The following is an 18,489-nucleotide window of genomic DNA, read 5'->3' as shown; positions in this document are numbered from 1 at the left end:
TCAGGTGGTCCCACATAGGGCTCACAGTCTTCATCCCCATTCTAGAGACGAGGTAACTAGCACAACAGCAGGTGTTATAATAATAATGATGGTATTTGTTAAGCCCTTACAATGTGCCAAGCACTGTTCCCTCTACAGCGAATCATCTACGAAGCGCCTCTTTCAATCGACTTGTCATTAAAAGTATCCTAGGCCCCCTTTCCTGAAAATCAAGTAATCTCACAGCATCTCTGTCCTATTTCATATTGCGACCACACCTTTCCACCAAAAGGGTGCAAGTCAGTGTCGAGAGCTTTTTTTTTTTTAATATATGTTCTATACAGCATTTAGGCTCAAATCTATTTAACACTAAAAAATATAATTAAAGCAGCTTTTTGAGTTACATTTAGGCCTATTATGGAATCGTTAAGGACATCAACTTGGTTATGCACTGGGGATTGCACGTCTTAAGCACTTGGATAGTCACCCCATCCCTAGCCCCACAGCACTTACATACCTATCCTTCGGGAATTTATTTTCATGTCTGTCTCCCCATCTAGTCTGTTAGCTCCTTGTGGCAGGGTACATGTCTACCAATGCTTTTGCACTGTACTCTCCCAAGCGCTTAGTAGAGTGCTCTGCACACCCAGTAAGTATTCAAATATAATCATTGATTGATTGTGCCCACTTAGCAAAGGAGCAGTCAGGGGAAATCTCATTCGTACATATTGCGTATGAAATGACCTCAAAATTGTAAAATATCTCATTATCCCCAAACTCTCAATCATCAAAAGGAAGACTATATCTCAATTTTTGTGTCATTTTTATTAAGTCTGCGGGTTCATTTTACTACACACAACAAATACTTTAATGATATAATCTAGGATAATAAAATAGTTGAGCGACTCTTTTTAGATTTACATTTGTATAGAAACAATCTAAGTAATTCTTCCCCTTGACAAAGAAGTGTCTAAATCCAGTGATTCGTCTGCATTTATTTAAAGAATTGTTTGGCTACAGGATATGTGTTTCACTCTCTATTGAAATATGTTTCCATGCAAATACTTTCCCTTATGTTCAAAGCTAAAGGGCTTGGGCAGGTGGCCAAGAAAATGAATGGGCCCTTTCTCCTTGTCCTTAATCATGTTGAGGACAACGACCTGGACAGGGTTACTCTACCAGTTGGGAAGAAAAAAAAAGAAGCAATCAATTGCACATTCCTAGTTTGCAAGTGTCAAAGTCAGAACAACTCTTCATACAACGATTCACTATCAGCAGGTATGAGATTCCATTATCACATCACATATTTGTCCCCAAACTTTCCACTCCTCAGATAATAGTATCAGTTATTATTGATACTCTTTGGCTGTAAATTCTCCCAAAGAGTCCACCTATCAGTCATGTTTCAATCTCCTTGCTTGACTACGAGCGACTTTGAGTCTATGCAAGCTGCCTGATAAGGAGCTCCATAGTCCCTAAAACCTGTCTTCCCTCCATTACACAGAGCTCACAGCTTAAGTGGAGTAACTCCTCCAAGCCTTCCTTTGCGTGTCACCTCTTGAAGACTCCGAATTGACGCTTGCCTATATCATTCCGTTGCTTTTAGTCCATTCGTAGATGTCCTGTTCACACACTATGTCTGAGTTGATGAGGAGGTACCTGTCACCCACGCAAAAATGTTTCTGGCAGACAGCACATTTGAAACATTCCAGGTGATACACTTTGTCTTTCACTCGCATGGTCATCTCATAAGCCCGGATCCGCTTATCACAGGAGGCACAGAGACCATCCTGGCCAAAAAGCCTGAAAAACAACCAAAAATAAAACCTAAAGTCCTGAAAAAGACTTGGTTGTAAAATGGGGAGGGGAAGGAGGATAGAGAGGGAAAATAAAACAGGAAAACCTGGTTCGGTTTAAATAGGACCATAGGTTAATGACTGCAGAAGGAGCCTCATTGAAGCAGCATGGCGTAGTGGATAGAGCATGGGAGTCAGAAGGTCGTGGGTTCTAATCCCAGCTCTGTCCCTTATCTGCTGTGTGACCCTGGGCATGTCACTTCTCTGTGCTTCGGTTACCTTATCTGTAAAATGGAGATTGAAACTGTGAGCCTCATGTGGGACAAGGGACTGGGTCCAAGCCAATTTGCTTGTAACTACCACAGCGCTTAACATAGTACCTGGCACTGAGTAAGCACTTAATAAAAACCACAATTACTTTGTGGAGGGTCTTAATTCTGCGATACAAAGATTTGAAATTCAACAGCATTTGACTGAATTCTGGGAGAAGATGGTTGCTTTGCTGGGGGATGGTTTCCTGGTAGGTAAGAAACAAGTCTGCCAACTTCATTCATTCAATCATATCTATTGAGAGCTTACTGTGTGCAGAGCAGTCTACCAAGCGCCTGGCAAGTACAATTCAGCAATAAAGAGAGACAATCCCGGCCCACACTGGGCTGTCCCAAGTGCTTGGTATAGTGTTCCTCACACACTAAGCGCTTAGTAAATACCATTGATTTATTGACTGACTGTAGCCACCTGCCAAGCCTGGGGGACCACCTGATTGACAGCTGCTGCCTGGGGATTCTGGCAGGACGGCACTGCCTCACTCACCCTTAGCCAGCTTTCCTGGACACCAGCTCCCTTGCCTCAGCTGGGGAGTGGGAGATAAGTCCAGGTGCTTGAGGAAGTATAAACTGTTTGGAGTTGATGTGGAAAGTGCGCTGGTGTCCGAGTCCAGGTCAAGGCCATGATGAAATCTGTCTCAAGAGTTCTAATGAACCCGAGCCAATAGTAGCCAGGGAGTCTCCTGGGTCGAGTCTCCTGGATCGAAACCTGCTCTCCTCGCCTCCCTAAAGCATGCATGCTCACTTCCCTCCCCAACACTGCTGGGGCATTTTTTAGCCCAAACAGTGGCCAAAATAGAAAAGTATGAGTAGAGGGGAAGCGAGGGGAAACAAGGGGAAGCAATGCTGCCAGGATTGACATGTGACCTCTTGGAAAACTGGTGATTTTCCTTGTCTAACGAGAAGCAGGTTTGCCTAGTGGAAAGGCCATGGCCCGGGGAGTCAGAGGATCTGGGTTGTAATCCTGGCTCCACCAATTGCCTGCTCTGTAACCGTGGGCAAGTCACTTTACTTCTCTGTGCCTCAGTTCCTCAAATGTAAAATGGGGATTCAATACCCGTTCTTACTCCTACTTGGACTGTTAGTCCCAAGTGGGACAGGGACTGTGCCCCACCTGTTGACTTGTATCTGCCCCAGAGCTTAGAACAGTGCTTGACACTAAGTGCTTAACACATTCCTTAAAAAAAATGCTCCAAGGTCACAGCTCAGCTAATTCTTAGCCTTCATCTAGTCCTGCAGCCATCTGAGTCCAGGAGCCTGAGGGCCCGAGGTTTTCCTAATGCTAACACACTGCTGACATTACACTGAGACTTTCCAGAGTAAAACAATGGTGAGTACAATATTTCACAAAGGTTTTATCTCCCTCAAACACACTTGCTCCTTTTTTAGACTCAGTGGTAAAGCTAGGAAGAGACTACAATTTCCTGACTCTCAAGAGAGAAGCATCATGGCCCAGTAGATAGAGCACGGGTGAAGGAGTCAGAAGGACATGGGTTCTAATCCCAACTCTGCCACTTGTCTGTTTTGTGACCTTAAATGAGTCACTTCACTTCTCTGGGCCTCAGTTCCCTCATTTGTAAAATGAGGATTAACACTGTGAGCCCCATGGGGGACAGGGACTGTCCCAACCCAATTTGCCAGTATCCCCCTCAGTGCTTAGAACAGTGCCTGGTACATAGTAAGTGCTGAACAAATACCACAATTATTATTGCTATGATTATTGCCGAGCATCAGCTGGGGTCTGACCAAAGGATGTAGAGGAGAGAAGATCTTTCCCCTCTGGTCCTGGGCCAATGAGGAACAGGAGGTGGTGCACACAGTGACGGCGTTTGTACTGACAACTACTGTTCTGTAGCTCAATACCTTAAATGGTACAAACAGTGAGGGCGTTGACAGAACGTTCTTATAGGAAATGATGTCCCGAGAGAAGGAAGAAGCCCCATCACCCTGACCATGAAGTCATTTATTTCCTCTATTGTGTTTTGTCCCACGTTTCCTGCTAGATATATTAAAAACAAACAGATCCCCAGTTAAAGTCATATCCTGAAGATCAACCTTTATTGCTAAAAAATAACTGAAATAGTAAATGGAGGCTAGAAAAGATTTGTTTTCAGGCAGTCAGTGGTAAAGCTCAAAAGAGACTTCTGATTCCTGCTTCTCAGTTCAGCACCACTTTAATGAATCATGTTGTGAGAAAGAGTTGAAAAGAATTTACATGGGGCACTGAGGCATCGAGTCCATTAACGGTGTATGTTTAGAGTCTCTTCTTCCCCCAGAAGGAAGAAAAAAAAATTAGCAAGTGCAATTGGATTTTCTCTAAAGTGTCGCATGCAGTGAGGAAATGGGAAATAACCAGGATCTCCAACTCTGGCAGTACACAAATCATTTAACAGTAGTCAAATGATTTAAGAAACGTAATTGAGGTGATCGGGAAAAATCATTCCCTTCACTAAACTACCTAGTAGTTTGGTTCTAGAGCCAAGGAGTTCTAGTTCATTGTTATACAGGAAAACAACCCTATGAAATAAAAACTAGCCCACTCTTCAATGCCTTTATCAGGGGAACTTTAGAAGATAAGCCTGTTTTAGGGCTCTACTGGTAAATAGATAAGCATTTCTACTTCGAAATTTATTGCAGTTTTGTAAATGTAAAAAACCAAGTGCAGATATGCAAGGATCCTAGTCTCCAGACAAACTACATGTCCTGAGAATCAGGAGTGAACTATCCTAAGACTTCCGGTTCTAAATAACTTGTCACTCTTAGGTAAGTCCTACTGCATTAAGGTTTCATGTTGTGATGTTTCCACTATCTACTATGTGCAGGCAAAGAGCCACCTCCTGGGATAACTAGGACATTATATTAGGAGAAATGCGTAGTAGGATCCAACTGGGCCAGGGCAACAGAAGATTAAACCAGCTGAAAGACAGCGTGGACAATTTGAGAACCCAGAACCAAGGTAGAAGTCAAGAGATATGGTCTCTAGATTTTAAGCTCCTTGTGGGCAGGGATCATATCTACCAACTCCACTGTATTAAACTCTCCTAAGTGCTTAAAACAATGCTCTGCACACAGTAAGTACTCAATAAATACGACTGATTGATTGATGTGGTTTCCAATTCCCTGCTGTTCCACTGCTTTCCCCGTGTTGGGGGCGGGTGGGGGTGGTAGGGACCTGTAGTCAGTCACTTCACCCTTCTGTGCCTTGGTTTCTCTTCTTCAAAACAGGAGATAGTCAACTTCCCTAAAATGAATTTCACTGGGGTTTGTCGGAAGATGGCAGTCAAAGGTGCTGAGTTATTTGCAAAACACTGTGAAGAATTAACCAACATTCATCTCTAGGGGATAGCAGGGAAACATACCACTGGAGGCTACCAAAAACACTCTGGAATGCAGCAGCTCTGGGAATTGAAGACACTTGTTGCCTTCTGGGTGTCTTAGTGGGAGGAAAAAAGAATTGACCACAGAAAACCTGTACCTGAGATAGTCCCTCCTGCAAAGCTTTCTTCCCAATTTATAGTATAAACGACGTCCCACTTCTCCCAACCGGCATCCGCACAGGTCACAGCTGAGACAGTCCTCGTGCCAGTATTGATCGATGGCTTTGAGGAAGTAGCGATCGCCGATGTTCTGCTGGCAGCCACCACATGTCAGTAAGGACGGGGGGATCTGCAGCACCTCATCCACTGGTTCCCTGGAAAAACCAAACAAGCGAGTGGAGGATTCACGATATGTCAGTTTCCTGACAACATGTGTTTTTGGTGGCACAAGATCAGGCCAGGGAACACGGGTGATCTTTTGCCATCAAGTGTCTAGTTTTGTTTTCAAGTGGGTGAGGGGTGATGACTGGGAAATGTACCCTCTGTTGTTTTATAGGAAGACAAATTTGGTGCCCTTCCTTAGTATTAATAATAGTAATAATAATAATGATAGTAACAATCCTGAACCACATTGGGTATAGACTAACCACCCAAGTTTATGAAGATGACAAGCCTCTAAAACAAATTTATTTATTCTCAGGCCCCAAAAAGAGGAGTGAAAGTTGTTCAGTGATTCCTCTCCTCAAATCCCACCATGCAATGTTTTTTCAGGTTCACTCAATGAATTTACCGAGATCTCTATTGCTGCTAAATGAAAGTCCTTTGAAATTTCAGAAGATGGAAAGTGTTATGAGTAGAATATAGGCAGTTCTCCCAAGTTGTATGTTTTCACTATGTGTTTTGGATAGATCGCCTTTGGGGAACTAAGAAGTGTTCTTCCAACATGTGTCTATCTGTATAGAATAAGATGTGATGTCGGGGAAAAAAAGTTTTGCATATGCAAAAGGCAATGGCCAAAGGGTGAGAATGACAATGTGAGTTTTCCTCAACACAGGATTCATCAGGAACATTATGGCTGTGTTTTTGTAGACCTGACTATTTAACTGACCTGTTTGGACTTAAAAAGCTCACCCCATACAGCTTCTTTCCTCCTCCACATCTCTAAAATATGAAACTATTAGTGATGTATTGGAAAGGCCTTCTATTCAACAAAATAAATCTATTCAAGAAAGATTAAGACCAAAAAACCCCCCAATAACAGGATGACAGAAAATAATTCACTACATATTACACAGCTACAAAATATCCTTCAAATCAACAGTTCTTAAAGCTTAAACCATGTTTTATAAATCTATTAAGTTTTAAAAATAAAATCAGGATGATAGGGCCATAATTCTCAAAGGGACTTCTCCCCCTTTCCCTTGGTATGGGAACCTAGTTCTCTCATGTTTTGCTCCGCATAATAATTCATTAGGTAAATGCTGGTAAAAGAAGCATTACTTGGTGTTTCAGTTTATCCATCCAGAAAATTTGGTTAACACTTCCCCTCTCGTTAAGGGATGATGGAGTCTAGTTAATCACTGCTGTTAAGAAGTTTGAGAACTTTAGATGACACATCTTTGAAGGGGTCCAAATAATCATTGCATACAAATGATCCCACACTCACAATCTACAGCACACTACATAAAATAAAGCTCATATAGTGTCTGTGGAAATGTGTATGCATGTACTCGTGTATATTCACAAGAGGGAGTCACTTCACTTTTCTGTGCCTCAGTTACCTCATCTGCAAAATGGGGATTGAGATTGTGAGCCCCACTTGGGACAGGGACTATGTCCAACCCAATTTGCTTGTATCCACCCCAGCACTTAGTACAGTGCCTGACACATAGAAAGTGCTTTAACATATACCAGAATTATTATTATAAGATTTATTTTCCTTTAGAATAAGCTGGGATCCTCATCATTTAAAAGTAACCTTAATAGTAATTTAGCTTTATGAATGATTACCTGCAGTCTAATACTATTACTACTCTTCTATTTAAGAGGAAAAAAAACGTTCTATGTGCAGAGGGATTTTTACCATCCCTCTTGAAAAGAAAAATGGTAATACTCCAGATGTTTTACCATTCTTCTAGTCTGTTGCTGCTCTTCTCTTCCTATGAACTGTTCTTTCGCTTTGCATTTTCAAAATGCATATGGCATTTCCCTAACCTGTGCTTCCCTGAATACACTGCTGCCAGCACTGCCGCCCAATCAGCTATGAAAAAGAAGCGCAGGACTGACTTGAATGAAAATGGAAATGCCCACAGATTGCTTTCAGAGAAGCAGCAGGGCACAATGGAAAGAGATGAGGAATTCAGGAATTCTAGTCGTCATTCTTTTCATGATTAATGTAAGCCTGGGTAAGTCGTTTAGCCTTTCTTGTGTCTGTCTGTGAAATGGGGATAACAAATCTATCAATCTATCCTACAGGATAATAAAATGTCAGATAAGAAAGTCGCATAGAGATCAGCTAGGATAGAGGGAGATATTATCTCCATAGATCTATCCAGGATTTATGGTTTAAGAAAGAATATCTCATTATCCCTGGATGCCTTTAGTAGGCGTCTCTCTGACAATGAAGGGCAAGAGAAAGTGGGATCACCTTCCAGATCAATACTTTAAAGGTTTCTCAGAGCCTTCTTTTGAAAAGTTACTTTTCAAGTGGCCTAGCTTAACTAGGTCTCTCTTGCCTCCTTCCCCATCTGGAAACTCAGCCTGGATTTCTAGGAAAATGTGCAGCCCTGGAATTTTTCTTTGATTTTCAAATTTATGGTTCATAACTACACAGCATGAAGAGCGCCTTCACACTTTTTCAAGTAGCTGGGATATGCTAGATTACAATGGTCTTTACCAGAGGAAAGTGATCTGAGCATATGAAGAATGGCATAAGGCACATTAGGTTTTCTTTTCCACTTGCTCATCCTATTTTCAGAGTATTGAGTCTCCAAAGTAGGAAGAGCTAGTGTTTATCCTTCAGGAAATGGAAACGTCAAGAAGGGTCTATATATAGCTCTATATATCTATATAAATATTAAAGGTTTAGTTAATGACATTGCTGGCCTAAACGCTGCCTGATTTCAGCACCCACATTTTTTGTTAGCAGTGAACACACATATAAATTTTCACACATTTATAACCTGCATGCATTTCAATCATTCAGATCATGGGGCTTTATCCTGGGATTTTGTTCGAGGAAGTTGCTTTTGTAAACAAAAGGGGACCTAATTTAAGAACTGAGGTCTTAACCTTTGAAACAGAACAATAGTGTTTATTCTAAATGTATTCTGGGCACTTCCTTGGGGAATAAACAGCTTTCACATCCACTTCTCGAGCGAAGCCCAGGTAAATAAATACGTTAGAAAATCGAGGAGCGAAGACTTGCTTCCAGCAGGAAAATTCTTTAACAATGGAAAATAAAATAATGAAACAAATCCCCGCCGAAGCACCCACGGATACCTCATTAACTAACTGCTTTGGTGTGGGCGTGTAGAATTGTTTCAACGGATTAGGCATGGGAGACCTCTATCTCCCGAAGTCGTCCAGGAAGCAAGCGTCGAAATGAGTGATGTTTCAAGAAAAGGGGATCATTTTGCGCCAATTTTACAGAAGGAGAAACACGACAGCAGCCTCCCCTCCCGCTAAATCTTTAAAACAGGAGCAGGGGGCTGGAGGTGGGCAGGGGGAGATGGGGGGGGGGGGCTGGAGGTGGGCAAGGGGCGATGGAGGAGCTGGAGGAGCAGAGGGCTGGAGGTGGGCAAGGGGCGATGGGGGGCTGGAGGAGCAGGGGGCTGGAGGAGGGCAAGGGGCGATGGGGGGCTGGAGGAGAGCAAGGGGCGATGGAGAGCTGGAGGAGCAGGGGGCTGGAGGTGGGCAGGGGGCGATGGGGGGCTGGAGGTGGGGATGGGGCGATGGGGGGCTGGAGGTGGGGAGGGGGCGATGGGGGACCGGAGGAGCAGGGGGCTAGAGGTAGGCAAGGGGCGGTGGGGGGCTGGAGGTGGGCAGGGGGCGGTGGGGGGCAGAAGGGGGCAAGGGGCGATGGGGGGCTGGAGGTGGGGAGGGGGCGATGGGGGACCGGAGGAGCAGGGGGCTAGAGGTGGGCAAGGGGCGGTGGGGGGCTGGAGGTGGGCAGGGGGCGGTGGGGGACAGAAGGGGGCAAGGGGCGATGGGGGGCTGGAGGTGGGCAGGGGGGATGGGGAGCTGGAGGGGGCAAGGGGCGATGGGGGGCTACTTCTTTCCTACTCTGTCCTCCTCCTCTGCCGAACCTCGCCCACCCCTCTGAGCCCAGCAGCTGTGCCAGGAGCGGGGCAGGGCGGCCCCTGGGCCCGAGCAGGAGGCTCCCTGGGCCGGCGAGCGAGGTGGGATGAGGTGGGGGTTGGGGGTCGGGGGCTGCGGAGGACGAGCGGGAGGGAATGTGGGGAGGGGCAGAGGGCAGAGTTGGGCCGGCCCCGGGGGCTGCACCTGTCAGGCGCGTTGGCCCCCGCTGGCCCCCGCTGGCCCCCGCTGGCCGCCCTCCAAAGATGCCCGGGCGCTCCGGGAAGGAATCCAAGGCCAGCCCGCACCGTGCGGGTCCAAGGGGGCCAGACCCGGCCGGACCGGACCGGACCGGACCGGGACGGGCACTACCCGCCGATCGCTCCCGTTGATAGGTGGTGGGGGTGTGGGGGGAGCCTGGAAGGCTTCTCTAGTTTCCGCCGTGCCCTCTCCCCCCCATCATCATCTGACCCGTCTCTTCCCGGGGCCTGGGGGGGAGGCTTGGAGGGGCAAGAGACACCGCCCCCTGCCCACCTCCAGCCCCCCATCTCCCCCTGCCCACCTCTAGCCCCCTGTTCCTCCAGGCCCCCATCGCCCCATGTCCACCTCCAGCCCCCCATCGCCCCCTGCTCCTCCAACCCCCCATCGCCCCCTGCCCACCTCCAGCCCCCCATCGCCCTCTGCCCACCTCCTGTCCCCTGCTCCTCCAGTCCTCCACCGCCCTCTGCCCATCTCCAGTTCCCCACCGCCCCCTGCCCATCTCCAGTTCCCCACCGCCCCCTGCCCACCTCCAGCTCCCCCATCGCCCCCTGCCCACCTCCAGCCCCCCATCTCCCCCTGCCCACCTCTAGCCCCCGTTCCTCCAGGCCCCCATCGCCCCCTGCCCATCTCCAGTTCCCCACCGCCCCCTGCCCACCTCCAGCTCCCCCATCGCCCCCTGCCCACCTCCAGCCCCCCACCGCCCCCTGCCCACCTCCTGCCCCCTGTTCCTCCAGCCCCCCATCGCCCCCTGCCTACCTCCAGTCCCCCATCGCCCCCTGCCCACCTCTAGCCCCCCATCCCCCCCGCCCACCTCTAGCCCCCTGTTCCTCCAGCCCCCACTGCCCCCTGCCCACTTCCATCCCCCTGCTCCTCCAGTCCCCCATCGCCCCCTGCCCACCTCCAGCCCCCCATGCCCCCCGCCACCTCTAGCCCCGTTCCTCCAGCCCCCACTGCCCCCTGCCCACCTCCATCCCCCTGCTCCTCCAGCCCCCACTGCCCCCTGCCCACCTCCATCCCCCTGCTCCTCCAGCCCCCACCGGCCCCTGTCCACCTCCTGCCCCTTGGCCCTCCAGCCCCCCGCCGCCCCCTGCCCACTTCCAGCCTCCTGCTCCTCCAGCCACCCCATCGCCCCCTACTCCCTCCCTCCCCCCCCAACCCCCCGCCGCCCCCGGCCCACGGGCACTTACTCGGAGGGGTCCAGACTCTTCCTCTCGATGGCCGAGGACATTGGTCCGGGACGATGGGGGCGCGGGGAGTGCGGGGCCCGGCTCCTTTGTGGTGGGGGGGTCTTCGCCGGGGGATGGGGGGCGGGGGAGGCCCCGGACCTCTCCGCTCGTCCTCCTCCTCCCGCTCCTGCTCGGGCTCGGGGTCCGGGCTCGGTCTCCTCCTCCTCCTCGTCCTGCTCCTCGTCCTCCTCCGGGGCCGCGGCTGCCGGGCTGGATTTCCCCGGCGCCCTGGCCGAGCCTCACGGGCTTTCCTTCCCACGCCGGAGACAGAAAGCGGCCATCAGGCCGGGACCCACCGGGGGCTGCCTGGGCGAGGGGCCGCACTTAACCTTCCATCCCGGGGATCCTGATCCCCGAGCCTCCTCCTCCCTCCTTCTTCCTCCTCCTCCTCCTCCTCCTCCTCCGGCTGCTGCTGGTCAGTGAGCCGGGTGACCGCTCCTGTCACTGCTGCTCCACTCCCCACCAGACCCCGGACCCCTCTCCTCTGGGCGTGAGCACACCGGGGGCTGGGGGGGGGGGCGTTCCCGTTCCTCCTCCTCTTCTCCTCCTCTCCTTCTCCTCCTCCTCCTCCTCCTCTCTTAAATGTCTATTTAAGCTTAGCCTCCTTCTGTCTCTGGTTTCATTTCCTTTTTCCTGATCACGATTCAAATACAATAGAAGGAAATCACATTTAAAGAGACAGCTGCCCGGTTTTTTTTGGTTTTTTTTTTTTAAACCGGACTCCTGGGGATTAGCAATCCAAACAGCAGCAGCATCACGACCGATTTCGCTTCTTAAAGGCGCCAGACCTTGGGCTGGAGGTTCTGGGGCAGTTCATCCCTCTTCTTGGGGGAGCGATGGAGGACCGTCCTTAAAGAATGACCCTTCAGGCCCTTCTCTAAGAATGACCGTTTAGGGGATTGGAGGCAGTGGGTCGGATGCGATTTAAACCCTAAAGTGAACAAAATTCTTCATGTTCAGGGAAGAGGCATCTAAAATGAAATTGAAGGCTGATCGTTTCCCTCGATAGAGTTTTCCTTTCTCCCCCGCTTGGGGTATATCCCCATCTAGAACACTTCAAGGAGCGGTGAATTAAAATCAAGAAAATATCAATCTGTTGATTGATGGTAACTAGATAGAGTCTCTGGAATAAAACTCTTAATCCAGAAGCAAGGCTAAAAATAGAAATGCGCTTCGGTAATGTGGGCTGTGGCAGGGTAGTAGTAAGTAATATTAATTAATTAGTTGCTTACTGTGTATAGAACAATCAATCATATTTATTGCATACTTACTGCGGGCTTGGGAGAGTACAATATAACAATATAACCTGTTCCCTGCCCACAGAGAGCTTACAGTCTAGAAGGGGAGGCAGACATTAATATAAATAAATTACGGGTACACACTTATGTGCTGTGGAAGTGAGGGAGGGGTGAATAAAGGGAGCAAATCCGGGTGCAAGAGAGAATCAGCCGTCAATAATATTTATTGAGCGTTTACTGGGTGCAAAGCACTGTACGAAGCGCTTGGGAGTGTACGATATAATAATAAACTGGCACATTCCCTGCCCACAACGATCGTACTGTCCAGAGGGGGAGACAGACAATAGCAATAAATAAATTACTGATATGTACATGATTGCTGTGGGGCTGAGAGGGGGGATGAATAAAGGGTGCAAGCTAGGGCGATGCAGGAGAGTGGGAGAAGAGGAAAAGAGGGCTTAGTCTGGGAAGGCCTCTTGGAGGAGATGTGCCTTCACTAAGTTTTTGAAGCGGGGGATTATAATTGTCTTTCGCATATGAAGGGGGAGGATGTTCCAGGCCAGAGGCAAGGACCTGGGCACACGGAGGAGATAGATCATCGTACTATATGCCGGGAAAGAATACACAGGAGGAAATCAGAAATGGTCCCTACCCCTCTCCCCATCTGCCTGTCCGAGTTGGATCGCTTCCTATACCACACCCTCTTAAACTGTAAAACTTTAGAATTAAACTGACTCAGTGCTTGACATATAGTAAGCGCTTAACAAATGCTATTATTATTATTATTATTAATATTCATTGCAAATTATCGATAAATAATTGTAAAGCATTTTGTTAATATGAAACCCATTTGAACCCAAAGAGCTACGCAGAGGATGTTTAAATGCTATACAAATTCCATTACCAGAAAGATGACTCTAAAGATTCATCATCGTTCCATTCCATTCGGTCATATTTATCGAGAGCTTACAGTATGCAAAACACTGTACTAAGAGCTTGGGAGAGTACAGTATAACAATAGACACATTCATCAATATCGATGGCATTTGAGCACTTAGTATGTGCAGAGAACTGTACTAAGCACTTGGGAGAGTGCAGTACAACAGAATTGCCAGACACGTTCCCTGCCCACCAAGGGCTTGCAGTCTAGAGGGGGTGACAGACATTAACAAAGTTAAAATCCAAACCAGTCTTCTGTTGAAAATAGAAGGGTATTCATCTATATTATTTAATTTTCTGCTTCAGTTTGACCCATTTACATTTATTTCCAAAAGCAGAAGAGCAAACTAGGGAGCAATTTGCAATTAATAGCAACAACCAGCTCTTCGTAAAAAGGGCTTGGCATTTATAAGCCATCTGACCTTCAAAGGGTTAACACTTCTTTAAAAACACTACCTGACCAGCCTTGATTAGCTCACAGGGAAAGCAGGTTGGGATTCAAGAATGGTTGCTCTTATTCTACAAATGGGAAGCCCAAAGGCAGTGTACAAGTCAGGTAGGTGACGGAATCAGGAATCACACCCACCTTCCAAACCACTTCGCCTCACATCTTCCAGGAATAAAAATGAAATATTCATTCTTATCATTCCTGAAACTTTCTTCCCCACTTGACTCCAGCCTGCAGCCACTGATGAGTGTAGTCAAAAGCAATTTTGAATATGGGATTGAAGCTAAAGAGCAATTTTGTATACAAAACGTAGTATATTTATTCTTTCTTTATAAAAAGATCTATTTTCATGATAAGACATCTCCCTTTAAGACAATGAGCCATACTTACTGGGAAGGACTGAACTATGTGATAAATATTTAATATCACACATGAACTACACAATCAGGAGTGAAAATTAAAATTCATAGACATACTAGTCATAGCTAAATGAGAATGTTGATGACTTCATGTAAAAGAACAGAAATTGAATTTTATGGAGAAATGAAGGCCCCAATTAATAATTTTAAATTCCTTAAAAAGGAACAGTTTGATCATTTACTCAAATAAAAATATCAACATAAATATAGTAATGTTTATAGTTTAAGGGCCAAGAGTGTGTTCGTAACTACTTAATGATGATTTAGTCTTAGCAAGTTATCTTAATGATGATTTAGTCTTGTATTTTTTTTCTATAGTTGGATGTTTTTGCAATGGGCATTTTCCCACTTTCACTTTCCACTTCTATAATGATCTAAGAAATACAGTTTTTCTGTTAATAATGTTATATTGAAATTAAAATTTAGATTGGCTTCTAATATTACCTCGAAAAAAATGGATCTTCATCATTCAGCCTCCCTGAGAAAATACCTGAAGTGGCATTTTATCTTTCCCTTTAAAGAATATCTTTTGGAGTCAAGTGTTTAAAGTTGGTATCATTCCATTCAAAAAAGAAAAACTATCTTTTATATTTACATTTAGTTCTGTTGTATAGTTACACAACAGAACTGCTAAAACAATTTTAGTTCAGAGAACATTTTTACGGTTAATTTTAGCATTTCACAATTCTTCTGCCCTGATAGAATCCAATTTGGGATGAGGTGAACTAATGTAATATATGTAGCATTAAAAAAACCTTTGAGGGCCCTTATAGTGATATCAATTTTTTATATTCAAGTGTACGGTTTTAAATTATTATAACCCACTGTACATTGTAGCTCGTCTTTGGGAAACAGTGATAGAATCGTGAGCATCAACATTACAGTTCAAGTAACACACCTCCAGTGACCACTCATGGCAAGGAAAGAAGAACAAAGATTAAGGGTAGCAGCAAAAAGCAGTGGCTCTTGACACTTAGGAGTCAAAGAGATGCACTTTCTCTGTGCCCCTTAAGCACTTTGAATATCTCCCCCCTATCTCCAGCCCCATATCCTCCTTATGCACTTGGATACTTACCCCATCCCAACTGTACAGCATTTATGTTCCTATCCTTATATTCTGCCCTTCCCCTCACTGTAATTTATTGTAACATAAAATAAATTAAAATGCTAGGTCGTAAGTCCTTGAGGCCAGAATCATGTCTACCAACTTGTACTGTATTGTAGGGAAGCAGTTTGGGCTAGTAGGAAGAGCAAGGGCCTGGAGTCAGGGGCCCTGGGTTCTAATACCATTCTGCCATGTACCTGCTGTGTGACCTCAGGAAAGTCACTTCACTTCCCTGTGCCTCAATTCTCTTGTCAGCATAATGGGGATTCAATACTTGTTCTCCCTCCTTCTTAGACTGTGAGCCCCATATGGGACAGGGACTCTGTATGACCTGATTATCTTGTATCCTCCTTGATATCTAGTATAGTGTTTGGCACCAAAAACGTACTTAACAAATACCAATAAAAAAAAAATTGGCAAGCTTTAGGATTTTGGGCAAATCACTTAACCCCTCTGTGCCTCAGTTTTCTCATGGGTAAAATGGGAATAAGATACCCGGTTTCCCTATCTCTTAGATTGTGAGCCAAGTGTAGGATAGGGACTGTATCTGACCTGATTATCTGGTATCTCCTTCAGTGCCTTGGCATATAGTAAGCCGAGTGATTTGGCATGTAATAAGCACTTAACAAAAACTATAATTATTATTGAACTTGTAGGCTTAGTTTAGACATTGAACTGGATTCCAGCCAAATTCAGTGAGTGATTCCATCTGGGAACAAGGAACATTTGAGGCTCTTCATCAGGAATTAAAATTCACTTTTTTCCTGATCTCCAGTAGGAAATCACCATCGTACTAAAAGCCAGATATTGAGGAGATTGTTCCACAAAGAAACAAGGAGGTCTTGCGGAGAAAAGACAAAAACAGGTTTCATCTGGCTGTAATCTTGAAGAATAAATGTCATTCCGTTATACTTAGTGGATCTGTGTCAATATGGCTAATCAAATTGAACATTGGAGTTGTCATGGCATCTCAATTAGACTGCATGAACCAGAAGAGAAGTAATGTTTGGTTCCATGTGGCAGGTAGGCTAGGCTATGAGATGGTTATGTTCCATGTGCACAGCAAGGGAAATTAATAGATCTTGTCAGACCCAAGTTCCTTGTGAGCTCACACCAGTATGCAGCTGGCAGGGATGAGGCGTGGGTGGTGAGTGGAGAGTTCAATATCAACTCCTCAGATGAAATGTGCAGATGCTGTCTTCAGCACCAATACTAGACAGCTATTCGGGTTGACAAGTGCAAGAGGGTTTTCGGCATTCACGTGAGAAAAGGCTGTTTTCTAGCATTTCTACCTAGCTGTGTGGAATTAGCCTGGAAGGACTACTCCCAGACCTTTCCACCGACAACTGCAGCAACTCCAGTCTGGGAGAATTTCATTAGTCACAGACGCTCATTGTAAATATTGGAACTGAATTTCTCTCTGAGATAGTCACTTGAAATTCTGGCGACTGTGTTTCCTTCAGGTAAACCAAATGAATGAATTGTCTACCATAGTCTGTGTTGTTTTCACTGTTTCATCATCTTCCCACACAAACCATATCAACACCACCACCATCTTCCCTATCTCAAAGGCCCATAATATTGGCATTAACCATGACTCATTTCTCTCATTCAACCTACATATTTCATCAATTACCAAATCCTGTCAGTTCCACCTTCACACATCGCAAAAATCCCCCTTTCGTCTCCATCCAAACTGCTATTACGCTGATCCAAGCACTTATCCTATCCTGCCTTGGTTACTGCTCCAGCCTCTTCACTGACCTCCCTGCCTCCCATCTCTCCCCACTTCAGTCCATGCTTCACTCTGCTGCCCAGATCATTTATCTAAAAAAAGTTCCATCCATATCTCCTCAATTGTCAAGAACCTCCAGGGGTTGCCCATCCACCTCCACATCAAACAAAAGGGCTTTAAAGCACTCTATCAGCTCTCCCCTTCCTACTGTACCTTGCTGATTTCCTACTACAACCCACTCCCCACACTTTTCTCTTTTTTTTTCAAATGGCATTTGTTAAATGCTCACTGTGTGCCAGGAACTGTTCTAAGTGCTGGGGTAGATACAAGGTAATCAGGTTGAACACAGCCCCTGTCTCACAAGAGGCTCAGAGTCTTAATCCTCATTTTACAGATAAGATAACTGCAGCACAGAGAAGTGAAATGACCTGTCCAGGTTCACACAGCAGACAAGTGTCTGGAGCTAGGATTAGAACCCAGGTCCTTCTGACTGTCAGGTCCATACTCTATTTGGCCATACTGCTCTTCTAACAATTTACTCATTGTACCTCAGTCTTGTCTATCTTGCCACCAACCCTGAGGCCACATCCTCCCTGAGACCTAGAACTCCCTCTCTCTCCACATAAGACAAACCACCACTCTCCCCATCTTCAAAGCCTTATTAAAATCACATCTCCTCCAAGAAGCCTTCCTTGATTAAGCCCTCTTTTTCCCCACTCCCTCTCCTTTCTACATCACCTATGCATTTGGACCTGTACCCTTTTAGCACTTGATACTCCACCCTCAGTCTCACAGCACTTATGTACATATTCATAATTCACTTTAATGTATGTCTCTCCCTCTAGACCGTAAGTTCCTTGTGGACTGGGAACATGTCTACCAACTCCATTGTCCTGTATTCTCCTAAATGCCTAGTTCAGGGCTCTGCACACAGTAAGAGTTCAACAAATACCATGGATTGACTGATTTTCATGTATTTTTTTCAGTGAAGCTTAGCAAATTTTAAATTCAGTAGATAAAGCTTCTTATTACTTGGATGGAGGCCTTCTATAAATTGACATGAAATGAGACAGAGGCTACTGTAATCTTGGTTTTATAACCACATTTTAATCTAATCCATATGGATTAAATGATGTTCAACCAGTGGTAGAGGTCAAGTTATTATTAAACTGGCTGGCTGGCTGGCCATAAATTGTGCATATTGATGAATTCAAAAATCAGCTATAGTTGCATAATCTTTTATCATTGGTGGACTTGTATTATTAATAAGTGCCAAAGGCTGAACTCAGACATTTTTTCCAGTTGCCATTTGCCACGTCAGCATTCAGCTGCCAAGACGAATAACTCCTTGTTATTTGAAGAGCACCTCTTCTCAAAAACTCAGAACTTGTACATATGCCAAAA

General features: G+C 45.8%; 1 protein-coding gene across 1 annotated transcript; it reads right to left on the bottom strand.

Moving 5' to 3' along the window:
• Positions 1-785: 785 nt before the first annotated feature.
• Positions 786-11,286, bottom strand: LMO2 (LIM domain only 2). The gene is made up of 3 exons (XM_029061340.2): positions 11,163-11,286; positions 5,577-5,792; positions 786-1,782 (listed from the first exon to the last, which is right to left on the bottom strand). The coding sequence occupies exons 1-3, from the start codon at positions 11,201-11,203 to the stop codon at positions 1,563-1,565; spliced, it is 477 nt and encodes a 158-aa protein (XP_028917173.1). The 5' UTR covers positions 11,204-11,286; the 3' UTR covers positions 786-1,562.
• Positions 11,287-18,489: the final 7,203 nt, after the last annotated feature.

Source organism: Ornithorhynchus anatinus, chromosome 3 (assembly GCF_004115215.2).
Source record: "Ornithorhynchus anatinus isolate Pmale09 chromosome 3, mOrnAna1.pri.v4, whole genome shotgun sequence".
In the NCBI taxonomy this organism is placed as follows: Eukaryota; Metazoa; Chordata; class Mammalia; order Monotremata; family Ornithorhynchidae; genus Ornithorhynchus; species Ornithorhynchus anatinus.
Note: the sequence above shows the minus strand (reverse complement) of the source record. Positions and strands in the feature narration are given on the sequence as shown.